Source organism: Bos javanicus, chromosome 1, assembly GCF_032452875.1.
Source record: "Bos javanicus breed banteng chromosome 1, ARS-OSU_banteng_1.0, whole genome shotgun sequence".
NCBI lineage: Eukaryota > Metazoa > Chordata > Mammalia > Artiodactyla > Bovidae > Bos > Bos javanicus.
In genome coordinates, this window is record NC_083868.1 from 23339848 (window position 1) to 23360249 (window position 20402).

The following is a 20402-nucleotide window of genomic DNA, read 5'->3' on the forward strand; positions in this document are numbered from 1 at the left end:
ACCTACAGCCCAGATTATTGTACCCAGCAAGGATCTCATTCAAGTATGAAGGAGAAGTCAAAAGCTTTTCAGACAAGCAAAAGCTGAGAGAATTCTGCACCACCAAACCAGCTCTCCAACAAATACTAAAGGATACTCTGTAGACAGGAAACACAAAAAACAGTGTATAAACTCAAACCCAAAACAATAAAGTAAATGGCAACGGGATCATACTTATCAGTAATTACCTTAAACGTAAATGGGTTGAATGCCCCAACCAAAAGACAAAGACTGGCTGAATGGATACAAAAACAAGACCCCTACATATGTTGTCTACAAGAGACCCACCTCAAAACAGGGGACACATACAGACTGAAAGTGAAGGGCTGGAAAAAGATTTTCCATGCAAATAGGGACCAAAAGAAAGCAGGAGTAGCAATACTCATATCAGATAAAATAGACTTTAAAACAAAGGCTGTGAAAAGAGACAAAGAAGGTCACTACATAATGATCAAAGGATCAATCCAAGAAGAAGATATAACAATTATAAATATATATGCACCCAACACGGGAGCACCACAGTACGTAATACAAATGCTAACAAGTATGAACGGAGAAATTAAAAATAACACAATAATAGTGGGAGACTTTAATACCCCACTTACACCTATGGATACATCAACTAAACAGAAAATTAACAAGGAAACACAAACTTTAAACAATACAATAGACCAGTTAGACCTAATTGATATCTATAGGACATTTCATCCCAAAACAATGAATTTCACCTTTTTCTCAAGCGCACATGGAACCTTCTCCAGGATAGATCACATCCTGGGCCATAAAGCTAGCCTTGGTAAATTCAAAAAAATAGAAATCATTCCAAGCATCTTTTCTGACCACAATGCAGTAAGATTAGATCTCAATTACAGGAGCAAAACTATTAAAAATTCCAACATATGGAGGCTGAACAACACGCTGCTGAATAACCAACAAATCACAGAAGAAATCAAAAAAGAAATCAAAATTTGCATAGAAACGAATGAAAATGAAAACACAACAACCCAAAACCTGTGGGACACGGTAAAAGCAGTCCTAAGGGGAAAGTTCATAGCAATACAGGCACACCTCAAGAAACAAGAAAAAAGTCAAATAAATAACCTAACTCTACCCCTAAAGCAAATAAAAAAGGAAGAAATGAAGAATCCCATGGTTAGTAGAAGGAAAGAAATCTTAAAAATTAGGGCAGAAATAAATGCAAAAGAAACAAAAGAGACCATAGCAAAAATCAACAAAACCAAAAGCTGGTTCTTTGAAAGGATAAATAAAATTGACAAACCATTAGCCAGACTCATCAAGAAACAAATGGAGAAAAATCAAATCAACAAAATTAGAAATGAAAATGGAGAGATCACAACAGACAACACAGAAATACAAAGGATCATAAGAGACTACTATCAACAATTATATGCCAATAAAATGGACAACATGGAAGAAATGGACAAATTCTTAGAAAAGTACAACTTTCCAAAACTCGACCAGGAAGAAATAGAAAATCTTAACAGACCCATCACAAGCACGGAAATTGAAACTGTAATCAAAAATCTTCCAGCAAACAAAAGCCCAGGTCCAGACGGCTTCACAGCTGAATTCTACCAAAAATTTAGAGAAGAGCTAACACCTATCCTGCTCAAACTCTTCCAGAAAATTGCAGAGGAAGGTAAACTTCCAAACTCATTCTATGAGGCCACCATCACCCTAATACCAAAACCTGACAAAGATCCCACAAAAAAAGAAAACTACAGGCCAATATCACTGATGAACATAGATGCAAAAATCCTTAACAAAATTCTAGCAAACAGAATCCAACAACACATTAAAAAGATCATACACCATCCCTGGGCTTTATCCCAGGGATGCAAGGATTCTTCAATACCCGCAAATCAATCAATGTAATACACCACATTAACAAATTGAAAAATAAAAACCATATGATTACCTCAATAGATGCAGAGAAAGCCTTTGACAAAATTCAACACCCATTTATGATAAAAACTCTCCAGAAAGCAGGAATAGAAGGAACATACCTCAACATAATAAAAGCTATATATGACAAACCCACAGCAAACATTATCCTCAATGGTGAAAAATTGAAAGCATTTCCTCTAAAGTCAGGAACAATACAAGGGTGCCCACTTTCACCATTACTATTCAACATAGTTTTGGAAGTTTTGGCCACAGCAATCAGAGCAGAAAAAGAAATAAAAGGAATCCAAATTGGAAAAGAAGAAGTAAAACTCTCACTATTTGCAGATGACATGATCCTCTACAGAGAAAACCCTAAAGATTCCACCAGAAAATTACTAGAACTAATCAATGATTATAGTAAAGTTGCAGGATATAAAATCAACACACAGAAATCCCTTGCATTCCTATACACTATTAATGAGAAAACAGAAAGAGAAATTAAGGAAACAATTCCATTCACCATTGCAACGGAAAGAATAAAATACTTAGAAATATATCTACCTAAAGAAACTAAAGACCTATATATAGAAAACTATAAAGCACTGGTGAAAGAAATCAAAGAGGACACTAATAGATGGAGAAATATACCATGTTCATGGATTGGAAGAATCAATATAGTGAAAATGAGTATACTACCCAAAGCAATTTATAGATTCAACGCAATCCCTATCAAGCTACCAACAGTATTCTTCACAGAGCTAGAACAAATAATTTCACAATTTGTATGGAAAGACAAAAAACCTCGAATAGCCAAAGCGATCTTGAGAAAGAAGAATAGAACTGGAGGAATCAACCTACCTGACTTCAGGCTCTACTACAAAGCCACAGTTATCAAGACAGTATGGTACTGGCACAAAGACAGAAATATTGATCAATGGAATAAAATAGAAAGCCCAGAGATAAATCCACGCACATATGGACACCTTATCTTTGACAAAGGAGGCAAGAATATACAATGGATTAAAGACAATCTCTTTAACAAGTGGTGCTGGGAAAACTGGTCAACCACTTGTAAAAGAATGAAACTAGAACACTTACTAACACCATACACAAAAATAAACTCAAAATGGATTAAAGATCTCAACGTAAGACCAGAAACTATAAAACTCCTAGAGGAGAACATAGGCAAAACACTCTCCAACATACATCACAGCAGGATCCTCTATGACCCACCTCCCAGAATATTGGAAATAAAAACAAAAATAAACAAATGGGACCTAATTAACCTTAAAAGCTTCTGCACATCAAAGGAAACTATTAGCAAGGTGAAAAGACAGCCTTCAGAATGGGAGAAAATAATAGCAAATGAAGCAACCGACAAACAACTAATCTCAAAAATATACAAGCAACTCCTATAGCTCAACTCCAGAAAAATAAATGACCCAATCAAAAAATGGGCCAAAGAACTAAATAGACATTTCTCCAAAGAAGACATACAGATGGCTAACAAACACATGAAAAGATGCTCAACATCACTCATTATCAGAGAAATGCAAATCAAAACCACTATGAGGTACCATTTCACGCCAGTCAGAATGGCTGCGATCCAAAAGTCTATAAGCAATAAATGCTGGAGAGGGTGTGGAGAAAAGGGAACCCTCTTACACTGTTGGTGGGAATGCAAACTAGTACAGCCACTATGGAGAACAGTGTGGAGATCCCTTAAAAAACTGGAAATAGACCTGCCTTATGATCCAGCAATCCCACTGCTGGGCACACACACTGAGGAAACCAGAAGGGAAAGAGACACGTGTACCCCAATGTTCATCACAGCACTGTTTATAATAGCCAGGACATGGAAGCAACCTAGATGTCCATCAGCAGATGAATGGATAAGAAAGCAGTGGTACATATACACAATGGAGTATTACTCAGCCATTAAAAAGAATACATTTGAATCAGTTCTAATGAGGTGGATGAAACTGGAGCCTATTATACAGAGTGAAGTAAGCCAGAAGGAAAAACATAAATACAGTATACTAACGCATATATATGGAATTTAGAAAGATGGTAACAACAACCCTGTGTACGAGACAGCAAAAGAGACACTGATGTATAGAACAGTCTTATGGACTCTGTGGGAGAGGGAGAGGGTGGGAAGATTTGGGAGAATGACATTGAAACATGTAAAATATCATGTAAGAAACGAATTGCCAGTCCAGGTTTGATGCACGATACTGGATGCTTGGGGCTAGTGCACTGGGACCACCCAGAGGGATGGTATGGGGAGGGAGGAGGGAGGAGGGTTCAGGATGGGGAACACATGTATACCTGTGGTGGATTCATTTTGATATTTGGCAAAACTAATAGAATTATGTAAAGTTTAAAAATAAAATAAAATTAAAAAAAAAAAAAACAACAAAACTCAACATTCAAAAAACTAAGATTATGGCATATGGTCCCATCATTTCAGTTCAGTTTAGTCGCTCAGTTATGTCTGACTCTTTGTGACCCCATGGACTGAAGCACACCAGGGCTCCCTGTCCATCACCAACTTCCAAGTTTGCTCAACTCATGCCCATCAAGTTGGTGATACCATCCAACCATCTCATCCTCTGTCATCCCCTTCTCCTCCTGCCTTCAGTCTTTCCCAGTATCAGGGTTTTTTCCAATGAGTCAGTTCTTCACATCAGGTGGCCAGAGTATTGGAGTTTCAGCTTCAGCATCAGTCCTTCCAATGAATATTGAAGGTTTGTTTCCTTTAGGATTGACTGCTTTGATCTCCTTGTAGTCCAAGGGACCCTCCAACACCACAGTTCAAAAGCATCAATTCTTCAACACTCAGCTTTCTTTATAGTCCAACTCTCACATCCATACATGACTAGTAGAAAAACTATAGCTTTGACTAGAGACCTTGGTCAGCAAAGTAATGTCTCTGCTTTTTAAAAGCCTGTTTAGGTTGGTCATAGCTTTTCTTTCAAGGAATAAGCGTCTTAATTTCATGGCTGCAGTCCCCATCTGCAATGATTTTGGAGCCCCCCCCCAAAAAAAAAATAAAATCTCTCACTGTTTCCATTGTTTCCCATTACTTGTTGTGATCCGATCCCATTACTTCATGGCAAATAGATGGGGAAACAATGGAAACAGAGACTTTATTTTTTGATTTCCTAAAGGAAATCAGCCCTCAATATTCATTGGAAGGACTGATGCTGAAGCTGAAGCTTCAATACTTTGGCCACAAGATATGAAGAGCTGACTCACTAGAAAAGATTCTGATTCTGGAAAAGATTGAAGGCAGGAGGATAAGGGGATGACAGAGGACGAGATGGTTGGATTGTATCACATACTCAATGAACATGAGTTTGAGCAAGCTCCCAGAGATGGTGAAGGACAGGGATGCCTGCTGTGCTGCAATCCATTTTGTCACATAGAGTTGGACATGACTGAGTGACTGAGCAACAACTATTCAGTCATGTGGGCCAAATAAACTAGGGTTAATAGAAGACTGAGATAAGCAACATTATATTTTATTTTTAAAATATCTTTTTAAGATAATTATTGCCCTATTGAATAGATGTTCTCAACGCATTTCATTTCATCTCTTCCTCAGCATTTTTTGATACTCTGCAGTAGATCATGAGCTTAGAATTTTATTCAGAATTCTGAATACACTAGAAATATTATTATCTTTTATAACATTTTTAATATATTTTTTCTTTTTTGTGTGCAGTAAACTTTTCTGAGAAATGAATGATAAGCTAATAATAAATATGTTTTATTCCACAGCTCAAATTGCACTTAAAATCATTTTAGACCTTTCAGTATACCCAGGATGAGCTGGTATGGAATGAGGTTGAAGATAGGACCAGGATAATATTTATTATTTTCCACCCTCAGGAGGAGGAGTAGTTACTTTCTATTAAATAGAATTTTACTACCAGCATATTCGTAATTACTTGTTAAATGAATGTCCTAAAGAAAGCCACAATATTTTGTCAAGGTATGTGTAGTGTGGCTTGACATTGCATCACTGATAAACTCAAGATTGGGAATAATGTTATTCAAATAAAACAGATAACTTGCTATTCATCTAATTTAATTTATCTTTAGATATATTTTTGGACAGGTTTAAACTTGTTATGTTTATAATTAATAATAATGCAAGCGTGTGATAATAACTCTGTAATATAACTTGTTTAATATATTAATAATTTCTTGAATTTCAGGTCTTGATCCTGCTGGGCCACAGTTCTCTGGAAAACCATCAACTGGCAGATTAGATTACACTGATGCAGATTTTGTGGATGTCATCCATACTGATACCAATGGTAACAATGCAGGATTTATTTCTTACTTATTTGAAAATGCAAAAAGAGACATGGACACTGGGGAAGAGGAAAAGGAAACAGTAGTGGATGAAGTGTTAAGTCTGAAATTATATGATTATTATATTTCCCACAAGCAACACATTTCTTAGAGTTAGTTTATTCTGTGGTGTAAAATGACACCCTGCACTTAGTTTTTAGGAACTGTCACATCATCCTAAAAAACAGAAATTTGATAAAAAATTATACTTCATCCTTTCATTCTATTAACAGTTTTATTGATTTGATCACAATTTCCCCCATGCTTAATGTTCCTGATATATTTAGGTTACTCTTCTCTCTTCTCATTTTATCACTTTGTTGTATATCAACTCAAACTGAGCGCATATATTGAAGCACAGAGAAAGAATAATTTTCCCTAAAGATTTTAAATTATTTTCCTCTAAATGTCTAACTCAATATTAACAGTTTTGGCCAGAGTACCTTGGACAAACACTTTCCGGAAATATTTTAGATGGCCCTGATCTCCTTCCTGTATTGAAACTGATATTGAGTACTTCGTATATACTAATCTCTTTAAATTACTTATGTGGATTAATTTTGGAATGCTCCTAAATCCCCATGAAATAAGTAAACATTTTCATCACCTTTTTGCTGACGGAGAGGCTTGGGTCAAAGTGACAAAGTCAGTAAGAGGCAGAGTTACAATTTGAAATAGTGTCTTTTGATTCCGATATCTTCACTTCACCAGTATGTTTCTCAGATTAACTAGTAATTTACATGTGTTATGGTTGGTGGCATGGGAAAGATATAGTGCCATGATACAGACAGGAGAAAGTAACCCAAAGATGGTTCCCAATTCGCTGTTTCTTCAGGTCTGTTTTCTCTTTGACCTAGGTAATTTATTTGCTCCTATATTATCCTGAGTTTACTCTGGGAGAATCGATATCAGTGATTTTGTGAGATATAAATACCATTAATGCAATAGGTGACAAGTTTTCAACTTCTTTGTCTACATGCCAGTGTGCTGAGCCTATAATCAGAACAATTATGCTCTTTATTTGGAATGTAAGTTCATCTACATCATACAGGGTCATTGTCTAAAGTTTCGTAATTCTAATACGACACCCTCAGCCTTTTATGTGTTCCTAATCTTGAGCCCTTGATATCACCTTAACATTTCCACACAGGACAGCACCAGGTACTCTGCAGTTCTTTTGAAATTCCAGCTTCAGTTCTGCTTATGGCCTTTTGAATTAATGTTTCATACATTTTATTGCTTTTTGTTTGCATTTTTTAGTTTTCTTAATAAAATTTTTGGATTGTCTTATAATCGGAGAAGGCAATGGCACCCCACTCCAGTACTCTTGCCTGGAAAATCCCATGGAGGGAGGAGCCTGGTAGGCTGCAGTCCATGGGGTTGCGAAGGGTTGGACACGACTGAGCGACTTCACTTTCACTTTTCACTTTCATGCATTGGAGAAGGAAATGGCAACCCACTCCAGTGTTCTTGCCTGGAGAATCCCAGGGACCGGGAAGCCTGGTGGCCTGCCGTCTATGGGGTCGCACAGAGTCGGACACGACTGAAGTGACTTAGCACAGCATAGCATATTCTTAATATCTTTTGATGACTCAGTTCATCAAATATGACTTGCTACTAGGTGCCATAAATTGGCACCTTTAATTGATCTTTTTATGGCTATCACCAGTGAGGAACACAGATTTTTGATACTACATATTCACTGGTTTCAAGGAATCCCTGAATAAGATACTTGAGGTCAGCACATAACCTGACAGATTTCTCTTTCCTGAAATACTAACCCATGAGTGCATTTTCTACTTGCCAGTAATTCTTGTCTTTATTCAGATGTTTATGTTAAAGAAGCTATGTTGCCTTTAATAATTGTTGATTAGATAATCTGAATAAATATTCTTTCTGGGATATCAGGAAAAAAATTATGAGTTCAATATCCAGAACATTAAAAAAAACAACACTCCAGGGAGGTGAACTGGTCATTTGGAGTCACTTGTCTCATGGATAGTTTTTCTGATGTAGAGAGTATGAAAAGTGTTTTTGAAACCCTCATAAGATGTTGTAAAACATCTTATGCTATCTTTTTAGACCCCAAAGGGTAGCACTATGCTGCTGCTGCTAAATCGCTTCAGTCGTGTCTGACTCTGTGTGACCCCATAGACGGCAGCCCACCAGGCTCCCCCGTCCCTGGTATTCTCCAGGCAAGAACGCTGGAGTGGGTTGCCATTTCCTTCTCCAATGCATGAAAGTGAAAAGTGAAAGTGAAGTTGCTCAGTTGTGTCCAACTCTCCACGACCCCATGGACTGCAGCCCATCAGGCTCTTCCGTCCATGGGATTTTCCAGCCAAGAGTACTGGAGTGGGGTGCCATTGCCTTCTCCGGGGTAGCACTGTAGAAGTAACAATAAGCTTGAAACAAACCAGACTTTTTATAGTCTGGTTTATATAGCAAGCTTTTAGTAATTCAATGTTATCCAGAAAAACCTCACATATTAAGTTGTGTTTAAGGAGTTCTTACATTATCAGACCTTCTAGGTATCTGATAGAAGCAAATGATAGTCCTTTATGTACAAGGATCATGTCATCTGTGGCCTCAAATTATTTTTATAAATATATTTTAAAATGTCCAGCATCCATTGGAGATAGCCAGGTACACTTGAAGCAAGAAACACATATGAGAACCAAGAAACAATAGTTAATAGAAAAAAAAATAGTTAATAGAAACAGACTCATAGGTATTTGACTATTGGAATAATTCTACACTGGCTAAAATGTGCTTATTTTCAAAGAGATAGATAAGATTGGAAATATCAGCAGAGAATGATATTTAAGTATAAATATGACCTATTCTATTTGATAAAAATAATAATAGTTTTTAACCTAAGAAGTAAGTTAATTGACAATTTTTGAGTGGGTTTAACAAAAAATTTGAATCAGGTACAAAGATAAAGCATGTGACTTGGAAAATTGGTGATAAGTCTATTTCTAGAATGAAGAAAAAAGATCGAATACAGAGCAAAAAGCAAATACAATAGACAATACAGAGAGGTAAGAGGTTCATAGGATAAATAGCAAGAAGGTCAATCATATTTCATTCAGATTCCAAATAAAAAGAGAGAAAAATGCAACAGAAGTGATATTTAAGGATAATATCTCAGAATTTCTAAAAACTCAGGAATTATAATCAATCACAAAATTGAAATGCATAGTTAATTCCAGTGTGAATAAATAGACAAACTCATTGAGACATATGATGATAAATTTATAGAAAAGACCACATCAAAGCATATAACATAAAATTAAATGAATATGTACACCGGTGGCAGATTCATGTTGATGTATGGCAAAACCAATACAATATTGTAAAGTAATTAGCCTCTGTTAAAATAAATAAATTTAAATTTAAAAATATTAAATCAATAAAGATCTAAATTACAACTAATTTCTCAAGAGAAACAATGAAAGTTAAGAAAGAGTAGAGTTATATTTTCAATATGTTGAAAGAAAATAGCTTCCTAGTATTGCAGTGTGTTTCAGGAAAAAAATGAAACTATACAGTTTCAGACAAGTATACACTGAGATAAATTATCATCAAAAGAAGGAAAATTATCCTTTTAGGGCTATTCAGGAAGGAAGAGCACTGAAAATGGTAAAACATACTTCAGTTTAAATGAATATTGATGGCATAAAACATTGTCATTGTTTTATAGAATTTGGAATGTATAGAGAATTAAAATACAAAAATAGTATATAGTTAGGGCTGTTAAATGAAGTTCAAGCATTCTTTGTTCCTTAATTATATGTAAGAAAGTTTAAAAGTAATTGTCAACATTTGGTGTTCATAAATCAAGGCTTTCTGTTAAATCTCTAGGTATTTAAAAAGATAAAAAAGTATATAAGGATACATGACTTCCATGCTAATGGAGGACAAAAGTGAAACAGTTGTGTTTAAGTCCAAAAGAAGGCAAGGAGAGAAAGAATCACATAAAGCAGGCAAGTAAATAAAAGTAAATAATGGGAACACTAAACTGAGCTATACCATTAAATGTAAGTATTTCATAGAGCTGGAAGCATAAAGAGTAATATTCTCTATAATCAAATTAAACTATAAATAGATAAGACAAATATAAGTTGATAATCCATATATTTATAGAACAAACATAGTTTTAGATAACTAATGAGGGAAGAATAAATAATGGAAATATAAAATATTTTAATTCAATGATATTAAAGTTACTACATATTAAAATTTGTTGGAATCATGACTAGAAGTAAATGTCCAGCTTTTAATACAGATATTTTAAAAGACTAAAAAAATCAATAATCTAAGCATCTATCAAACCTAGACAGTGTGGTAAAAAGCAGAGACATCACTTTGGTGACAAAGGCCCATATAGTCAAAGCTATAGTTTGTCCAGTAGTCATATATGGATGTGAGAGTTGGACCATAAAGAAGGCTGAGTCCCCAAGAATTGATGCTTTCCAACGGTGGTGCTGGAGAAGACTCTTAAGAGTTCTTTGAACAGCAAGGAGATCAGACTAGTGGATCCTAAAGGAAATCAAGCCTTAATATGCATTGGAAGGACTAATCCTGAAGCTGGAGCTTCAATACTTTGGCCACCTGATGGGAAGAGTTGACTCATTGAAAAAGACCCTGATGCTGAGAAAGATTAAAGGCAAAAGGAGAAGGGGACAACAGATGTTTAGATAGCATCACTGACTCAATGGACATGAATCTGAGCAACTCTGGGAGACAGTGAAGGACAGGGAAGCCTGGCATGCTGCAGTCCATGGGGTTGCAGAGTTGGTCATGACTTAAAGACTGAACAACAACAACAAAAAGCATCTATCTTCAGAAATTAAGAATTAATCAAAAAGCACACCTATAGATATTGAGAAAGAAACTAATAAAAATGTATAAAAATGGAATAAAAAGTCAATTAGAAATGATTCAAAAAGCCAAAAATTTGTACTTTACTTCCAGATTAAGTGGTCCTTGTAGAGAAAAAATAGGATGAGGGGAGAAAACAGTATCAATACAAGTAAAGGAAATAGTGTTATAGATACTATAGGTATTAAAATCATTGTAATACAATATAATGAGTGACATTTAAGATAAATATGAAAATATATTACCATATGCTATGATATATAAAGTAGAAAAATTCTTATGAAAAAGCAAAAGCATTTTCTGACAAATGAAAAGGGAAAATTTGAAGAGTTTTATAATTATTGATGAGACACTTCAATTTAAATCCTTCCAACTAAATACTCAGGCAAATTTTTGTTTTCTACTAAATAAATAAGTGATAAATAAGACCACTTTTACACACACTTTCAGATAATAAAAAATAAATAGGAAATGGTTTGTAAATGTTTGAGAAGGCCATCACAAACTTAACATCAAAAGAAAGACACTGAAGAAAAGATAGTTTGCTAGACATTCTCTGTTAAAAACAAAGATGCAAAAATTCTGTATCAAGTATCACACTAGTAAACCAGCAACATATAAAGTTGGTATCAAATCACATCCAACTTGGATTTATTATTAAGAAGTTAATTTAGTTTACCATTCAAAAATCAACTTCTTAATTCATCTCATCAAAAGAAGAGAAAATTCATTTAGTGATCTCATGTAAATGCAGAAAAAGCTCTAGGGAGGATTTATGTATGGGAAAAATTGACAAATTGGAAACAAAAGTAAAAGTCCACAATCTGGTAAAGCATATCTATCCAAAAATCAATAGAAAATGTCATATTGCCAATGGAATATGGACGACTTTCTTTTTGAGACTGGGGACTGGACAAGGATACCGTCCTTGTCATTCTGCAGCAACATTTAATTGTATGTCTTCAGTGCAGTAAGGGGAGAAATGTATTAAAAGATATGAATATAAAATCATTTCCAGATGATATTTTGCATAAATAGATAACCCCAAAGAATCTCTAGATAATTAATTAGAATTCACAGGAAAAATTAGCAAGGTTGTTGAATATAAGTTATATATACAAAATTCAATTCTTTCTAGAAACCAGCTATGCTGCTGCTGCTGCTAAGTCGCTTCAGTCATGTCCGACTCTGTGCGACCCCATAGACAGCAGCCCACCAGGCTCCCCTGTCCCTGGGATTCTCCAGGCAAGAACACTGGAGTGGGTTGCCATTTCCTTCTCCAATGCATGAAAGTGAAAAGTGAAAGTGAAGTCGCTCAGTCGTGTCCGACTCCTAGCGACCCCATGGACTGCAGCCTACCAGGCTCCTCTGTCCATGGGATTTCCCAGGCAAGAGTACTGGAGTGGGGTGCCATTGCCTTCTCCGTGAAACCAGCTATAGGACTTAGCAAATAAAATTCTAGAATTATGCCGTTGTAATATAGCATCAGATCAGATCAGATCAGATCAGTCGCTCAGTCGTGTCCGACTCTTTGCGACCCCATGAATCACAGCACGCCGGGCCTCCCTGTCCATCACCAACTCCCGGAGTTCACTCAGACTCACGTCCATCGAGTCAGTGATGCCATCCAACCATCTCATCCTCTGTCGTCCCCTTCTCCTCCTGCCCCCAATCCGTCCCAGCATCAGGGTCTTTTCCAATGAATCAACTCTTCGCATGAGGTGGCCAAAGTACTGGAGTTTCAGCTTTAGCATCATTCCTTCCAAAGAAATCCCAGGGCTTATGTCCTAATAACTCAATAAATTGCATAAACGCATTATGCAGAAAAGCGCTAAACATTGCAGACCAAAATACTGATCAAAAGATAGTAAACCACATATACAAACATGAATATTATATACATGTCAATTTTTTGCAAGCTAACTTGCAGCCCTAGTGCAATCTTTATTAAAAGCCAATCATTAAAAAAAAATAACCTTACAAGCTAATTATAAGATTAATGTGGAATGAAAAGGGTCAAGTACCATTGAAGTATTCTTGAAGAAAAAAAGCACAAAGACTTGTCCTTCTAGTTATTAAATCTTATGGTAGTAATGAAGACAGTGTCATATTAGTGTTCAGTTCAGTTCAGTCAGTTCAGTTGCTCAGTCGTGTCCGACTCTTTGTGACCCCATGAATCACAACATGCCAGGCCTCCCTGTCCATCACCAACTCCCGGAGTTCACTCAAACTCCTGTCCACTGAGTCAGTGATGCCATCCAGCCATCTCATCCTCTGTTGTCCTCTTCTACTCCTGCCCCCAATCCCTCCCAGCATCAGAGTCCTTTCCAATGAGTCAACTCTTCGAATGAGGTGGCCAAAGTATTGGAGTTTCAGCTTTAGCATCAGTCCTTCCAATGAACACCCAGGACTGATCTCCTTCAGAATGGACTGGTTGGATCTCCTTGCAGTCCAAGGGACTCTCAAGAGTCTTCTCCAACACCACAGTTCAAAAGCATATTAGCGTAAGGGTAGACAAAAAAGTCAGTAAAGTAAAATACAGAGTTATGAAACTTATTAGATTTATTATGATTTTGATACTGCTGGACAGTATGAAAATGATTCTCATTTTTTCTGGGTTTCATTTTTTAAATTGAAGAATAGTTGATTTACAATACTGTGTAAGTTTCAGATACACATCATAGTGTTTCTGTTTGTTTGTTTTATAGATTATATTCCACAATAGGTTATTATAAGATATTGGATATCATTCCCCATGCTATGCAGTAAAGCCTTGTTGCTTGTCTGTTTAATGTATTAATCCCATGCTCCTAGTTGTCCCTCCCCCTATTTTCTCCCCTTTGGTAGCTAGCCCCTTTGGTAGTTTTGTTTTCTATATCTGTGACTCTGTTTCTGTTTTTTATATACATTTATTTGAATTATATTTTAGATTGCACCTATAAGTAATATCATATAGTATTTGTTTTTTCTTTGACTTATTTCACTATGCATATTCTCTAGCTCTATCCACGTTGCTGCAAATGGCAATATTTCACTTTATTCACTTCTTAATCCAGTAATCTGTTGATGGGCACTTTAGTTGCTTCCTGTCATGGCTCTTGTACATAGTATTATCATGAACACAGGGGAGCATGTATCTTTTTAAATTAGTGTTTTAATTTACTCCAGATATATACCCAGGAATGGAACTGCTGGATCAATGGTAGTTCTGTTTTTAGTTTTTTTAAGGAACTTTCATGCTGTTTTCCATAGCGGCTGCGCCAATTTATATTCCCTACAATAGTGTATGAGGGTTCCCTTTTCTTAATGTCATCTCCAGCATTTGTTATTTATAGACTTTTTGGTCAGTGGTTCTGAGTCAGTCAATTGAAAACTCTAAATGAAATAATACGTCTTTAATGCCCATAAAACACAAAATAGGAAAATATCGGAAATATATAGGAAAATTCTTTTCCAATAGTGAAAGGAAAAGCAATAAACATATTATGAACTATTATTTTAAAAATATTCATAACATTTTTCTAAAGTGTGCATGAAAATCCGTAACCCAAATTGAAACATTAAGATGTCTGATTGTATTAAAATTAAGAACTCATTAAAGAACCCTTCATGAAAGCTAACAGCAAGCCAAAACAGGAAAACTGGTAAGTAAGTCGTGTACATCAGTAATAAAGAAAAATGGAACTTAATTAAATCAAGACTTGATCAGACATTTTACAAAAGGGAAATTCTAACTAGGCACTGGAAAGTTCTTAAAATCTTCAGTAAGCAGAAACATTTAAATTAAAACCTCATGTAATACCACATGCCTACCAGAATGACTAAAATTAAAAAGCCTAATAAGACCATCTATTGGAGGATATGTAAAACAGCAGAGATACTTGTGTGTTGTTTGGTAGTGGTATAAATTGGTACAACCTCTTTGGCAATTTATTTAGGATCATTTATTAAATTGAATATACTCATATTCTATAACCAGCAATTCTATTCCTAGGTATGTGACCAACACATGTGCTTTCAAATATGCATTAATGTGTGTGTTCAAGGATGTTCATAGTATTAACACATATTAACCTTAAATTTGAAACAACATATGTCCATCAACAGAAGAATGGATAAATAAGTTGTGGTATGTGTGTCAATGAAATAGTGTATAGCAATGAATGATTACAAATGAGTGACTACATTTATACCTGACAATGTGGTCTAATATCACAAATATACTGATAATTGAAAGAAGCCAGACACAAAAGCATGCTTGAAATATGAGTCAATTTATATGTATTTCCACAATGAGCTAAAATAAAATATATTGTTTTGGAAGCTTCTTTTTCAAGAAAAAGTGGTTTTTATTTTTATAGAAAAGTAAGGTGCTGGTTATTGGGTTATTTCCTGACATTGGTTTGGTAGCTAAGTGGCTGCTTGCTTTATATTCATTAATTAATCTTTAGTTTTATGTCTTATGTTCTTTTCTGCATGGATGTGTTATATTTTACAATAAAAAGAAAATTAAAAAAAATATCTGCTCTCCCCACCCTTCTTGAAACCAAGAGAATGAATGGCCCAAGCAGACTCAACTGCCCTGCCCCTTCCATCTGATAAAAGGGAAATGACATGCCTGAATCAAGGGCTACTTGTAAGTTAATAATAAATATCTTTTGCTTCTTCATGGTTCCTGAGCAGTCTTCTTAGTTTTGATTCTACTTCAGATGCAGATTGGAGAAAATGATGGCTCTAAACCTGAAACTCCCTAGTTTTAGAACTCTTATGATGAGTTCAAATATGAGGAATTTTTAAAGATCTCCAAAATTATTGGGCTTCATGGGGGTTATATTTAGAAGACTGTTCATCCTTACTAAAATTCCACAGGCTAAGTGGGGGGTGGAATGGAAGGAGGAGTTGGTTAGTTTATCCTTACCACTGACACAATCAAATCCTATATGCACTTCCCTGGATTCCAGGGAATTCTGAGGAAGTCACCCAAGTTGCCTTTTGTCTCTCCTTATACCCTGTACCCCCTTTCCTGTAATCCTCATGCCCAGTGTCCCCATGCCCTGGTAATGCCTCACCAGCTGTTATCTTGTTTTGATACTAACTAGAACTAAATCAAGTAGCTGCATCTTGATCCTTACTGTCAGACTCAAGTACTTATCTTTGCTGTGCTCAATCTATTGCTGATCTCTCTCAAGAGTTCATTATGTTGTAAGAAATTTCTTGAAACCCAAGCCAAAGCATTGTTATCTTACTTGGCAGTGAGATCACAGTCCCAAATATTCTGAGCTTGCTACCTTTTTTTTTTTTTCAATTTCTATGGCTCCCCTAGGTTACAGACCCCATATTGGTTAATGTACCTAGAAATTGCGCCTCCCCTAATGTCCCAAGGTTCTACAGATACAGTTGGCTGTCCATATCCATGAATGTGGAACTTGTGGGCAAGGGGCGATGACTGTGCTGTACCATTTTATATAACGGACTTGAGCATCCTCAAATTTTCATGTCTCTGTGGGAGAGTGGGAGATGGAGGGGAGTTCCTGGAACCAATACCCCATGGATGCCAATGGATGAGTGTATACAGAAGTTTTTAAATCATAGCTACATGTTTCATGTCACTCTGGCCCAACTTGTTCCAGTTGAAGTAGCATCTTTTGATTTTTCCAGTTAGTGAGTCATCAAATGCTATTCATTATTATCCAGAATGAGAGTGAATGATCACACCTAAAAAGTCCTAAATGACTTAGCTTCATTTCCTCCAGTGCTCTCTCTCTCACATGTTATACCAGATAAACTGGATTCTTTAAATAGCCTGTATGCACACAGATACCTGCTTGATTCTGCCTCACTCACATCCTTCACACTTCACATCTTTGTTCAATTCTCACCTCCTCAGTAAAAAATTTCCCAAACTAAAAAAAAGAAATTTCCCAAACTATTTAAAAGTCCGCCTACCACATTCACTGTCCCTTATTCTGCTTAATTTTTCTCTGCAGCACTTATTATCTGACATACTGCATTTTTACTTGTTTATGATGTCTCTCTTCCACTAGGATGTAATTTCCACTACAATGAGGATTTTTTGCTCTTCCTTTTTCAATTGTATTGATATATTCATAGCACAAATAACTGTTATGGGCCCATAATACACTGATCACATGTAAATGTATTAAATTAATGAAATGTAATTTGCATGAGAAGTTAAATTGAGGAAATAATACCCCAAAAATTCTCTTTTGAAAAAGAGAATTTTTTTTTCAATTCACATTTTGAATTACTGTCCATGAATTTTATAGGAAACTTTGTTTTATATGTGTTGCTGAACTGATTATATATACTTTGTGATTCTTGGGTCTTTTCTTCTCAGGTCTAGGCATTAAACAACCCTTGGGACATATTGATTTTTATCCAAATGGAGGGAAAAAGCAACCTGGCTGTCCCAAATCAATTTTTTCAGGTATACAAAAAATATTTTAGAATAAATTGTGCATGCTTCAAAAGAATGAAAGAAAATCAGTTTTTTTTTTCCTTTTTAATATGTGGTCAACAGTTTTTTCACCACTGCTGATCATTCAGGAGTTATTGGTGGAAATGATCTAATTTGATCCTTCTGAGTTCATAAATGTTACCAGTAGACATCTCATTTGATTATGGATGAAACCTACTATCCTATAGGTTTATCATTTTTAGTTTATCAGTTTAAACAGAAGTTTAAACAGAAGTAGACATCTCATTTGATTATGGATGAAATCTATTATCTTATAGGTTTATCATTTTTAGTTTATAAGTTTAAACAGAAGTTATGTCAGTGAAGAAGCATGTGTAGCCGAAGTATCATATAACACAAGTTTGGTTTCAGGATTTAATTTTTACCATTGTTGTTGTTGTTTAGTTGCTAAGTTGTGACTGACTATTTTGTGACTCCATAGACTATAGCCCACCAGGCTCCTCTGTCCATGGGGTTTCCCAGGCAAAAATACTGGAGTGGGTTGCCGTTTTCTTCTCCAACCATTACCGCAGTATTATTGTGTGTTATTCACAGATTATGAACTCTTGCACTTGGTCATTCTATGCATAAAGAGCTAAACAACTGCTCTCTGTGTGGAATTTGGCTTACTTTAGAGCCACGGTGAGAAATGTCCTGAGATCTACAGTGGGAACTGGCCAAGAACCACATCTTTAAAGGCCACAAAAAACTAGAGTAGTTTAATCAAAGGGACAGGAATGTGAGAAGTTAGGAAAGGAAAGGGACATGATAAATCTTTAATGTCACCTGTTTGCACAGGTATCTTTGGCATTGAGTAGGAATGTTAGGGGTGAGAGTTTAGAAGGGAGTTATGTGTACACTAATAATTAAATATGGTAGCACTGTGTGTGTAATTTGTCAAAGTACTGAAATTAAACATTTTTGCTACTTTATTACTTTAGAAAAATTTCTTCTATATCTCATGTAAAAGGCATACTATATTTAAGCTTCCAATGGTACCGTTTATTAAGTTGCCTGAGATAAAACTGCATTGTAGTCAGCATTGTGATATTCATAAAGTACACAGCATTAGGTAGAATTTAATCTTTAAATTTTTTTTTCTAATTTACTTGAACTTGGCTTAATACATCTAACTGCTTGATTTTTAACACTTAAGGACTTGAATTTATTAAATGCGACCACCAGAGAGCAGTTTACTTATTCATGGCAGCTTTGGAAACGAGCTGCAATTTTATTTCATTTTCTTGTCGTTCATACAAAGATTATAAGACTGGTCTATGTGCGGATTGTGCTGACTTTAAAGGAAAATCATGTCCCAAACTAGGTAAGAGAGATTGTTATGATTACTCTAATTCTTTGCGGAAAGTGAACAACATAATTGTGTTATTATTTTCTGCTGCAAGCTTTCATGTTTACTTGTTAATATACTAACACTTTTGGGAAAAGTCTTCTGTGGGACAGGGAAAATAATTCATTTCCTAGTAAATGTTTTTAAGGTTCTTAGTGAGAGGAACTTGGTCAACCTCTTTTCCATGCTGCATGTAGTATATGCATGTGGAGGCCTCTTGATGATTCTTGTTCTTAATATACAGAAGGATCTATCATCCATCTATATTTCCACTAAAGAAAGAAACTTATTCATTTTTAGTGATATTAAGGGTTTTCTTTGCTGTTAGTTTGTATTTTTAAGGGCAGTCTTAAGAAGTGAAGAGGTATGAGCCATGGTTAGCTTTGCATTTATTATTAGCAAGTAGATATGAATCACACATGGTTTATACTTTCTAAATCAATAAACTTGGTAAGAACAGTTAAATATTGCAACTTTTGATTAACTGAAATCTGACGGTGGGAAATTATAGAGAAAAAAGAATCCACATAAAAATAGAATTTTAAAGCTGGAAATGAATCTCAGAGGCTGCTTGTTCAGTGTTTGCCAAAGACAATACCAGACCCCAAGTATGTCATGAGCATGTAGACATCTAATCGTATCATGACAGGTCTACTAGAAATGTTTCCAAAGCCAAGTAGCTTCAATTAAATGGGTAGCAATGACAAAGTCTGAATTAAACAGCCTCCTGTGATTTTCTTTCATAGGCGGTATATACTAACATATGTAGAGAATCACTAGAAGAGGCAAGCAATCTGCAGGCTTTGCTAGACTTATTTCCTCATAGACCCCTCTGTCTAGAATATATTTTAGTTTATATAATATATCTTAGTGGGATTGGTTTTCTTCAGCCCTCATGTTGGGGATTGCTTTTCTGGTTCTGTTGCTTTTCCAAAGTCAATTGTGACCCAGTGTGAACATGTGGATTGCTTAAGGGCACAAGTGAAAACTAGAGTTAAATCTCTGAATTTTCAATTTAATATTCTGTCTATTGCATTCAGATTTCAAATTTGGAGGTAGCAAAGTAGAAATAGACACATACAGGAAGTAGGAAGCATCTTAGATATGTGTGTGTATATTACATATTCTATATGTACAAATAAGGTTTATATCTGAAATGTATATTATACATACAGTATATAGTATTGTGTGTATATATATATATAGCAGAGATTATATATATATTTCATATATAATAGAGGTGATATTATACTATATACCTTGTGTGTATAATGTGTACATATACATGCTGTATCAGCATGAATATGTATATAAGAGAATTGGAGGCTGTGCTCATGGAGTTAAATGTTATGTTCAAGTTTTATTTAATTAGTTTATTTT

General features: G+C 35.4%; 1 protein-coding gene across 4 annotated transcripts in view; it reads left to right on the top strand.

Moving 5' to 3' along the window:
• LIPI (lipase I) overlaps positions 1 to 20402 on the top strand; it is an 80502-nt gene that overhangs the window by 27734 nt on the left and 32366 nt on the right. For 3 of the 4 annotated variants that reach the window (XM_061429775.1, XM_061429809.1, XM_061429730.1), the window contains exons 4-6: positions 6174 to 6275; positions 17555 to 17644; positions 18831 to 18998. In XM_061429775.1, coding sequence (XP_061285759.1) covers positions 6174 to 6275; positions 17555 to 17644; positions 18831 to 18998 — 360 coding nt within the window. The remainder of the gene's footprint in view (positions 1 to 6173; positions 6276 to 17554; positions 17645 to 18830; positions 18999 to 20402) is intronic. The other variant, XM_061429856.1, reaches the window with a different exon arrangement.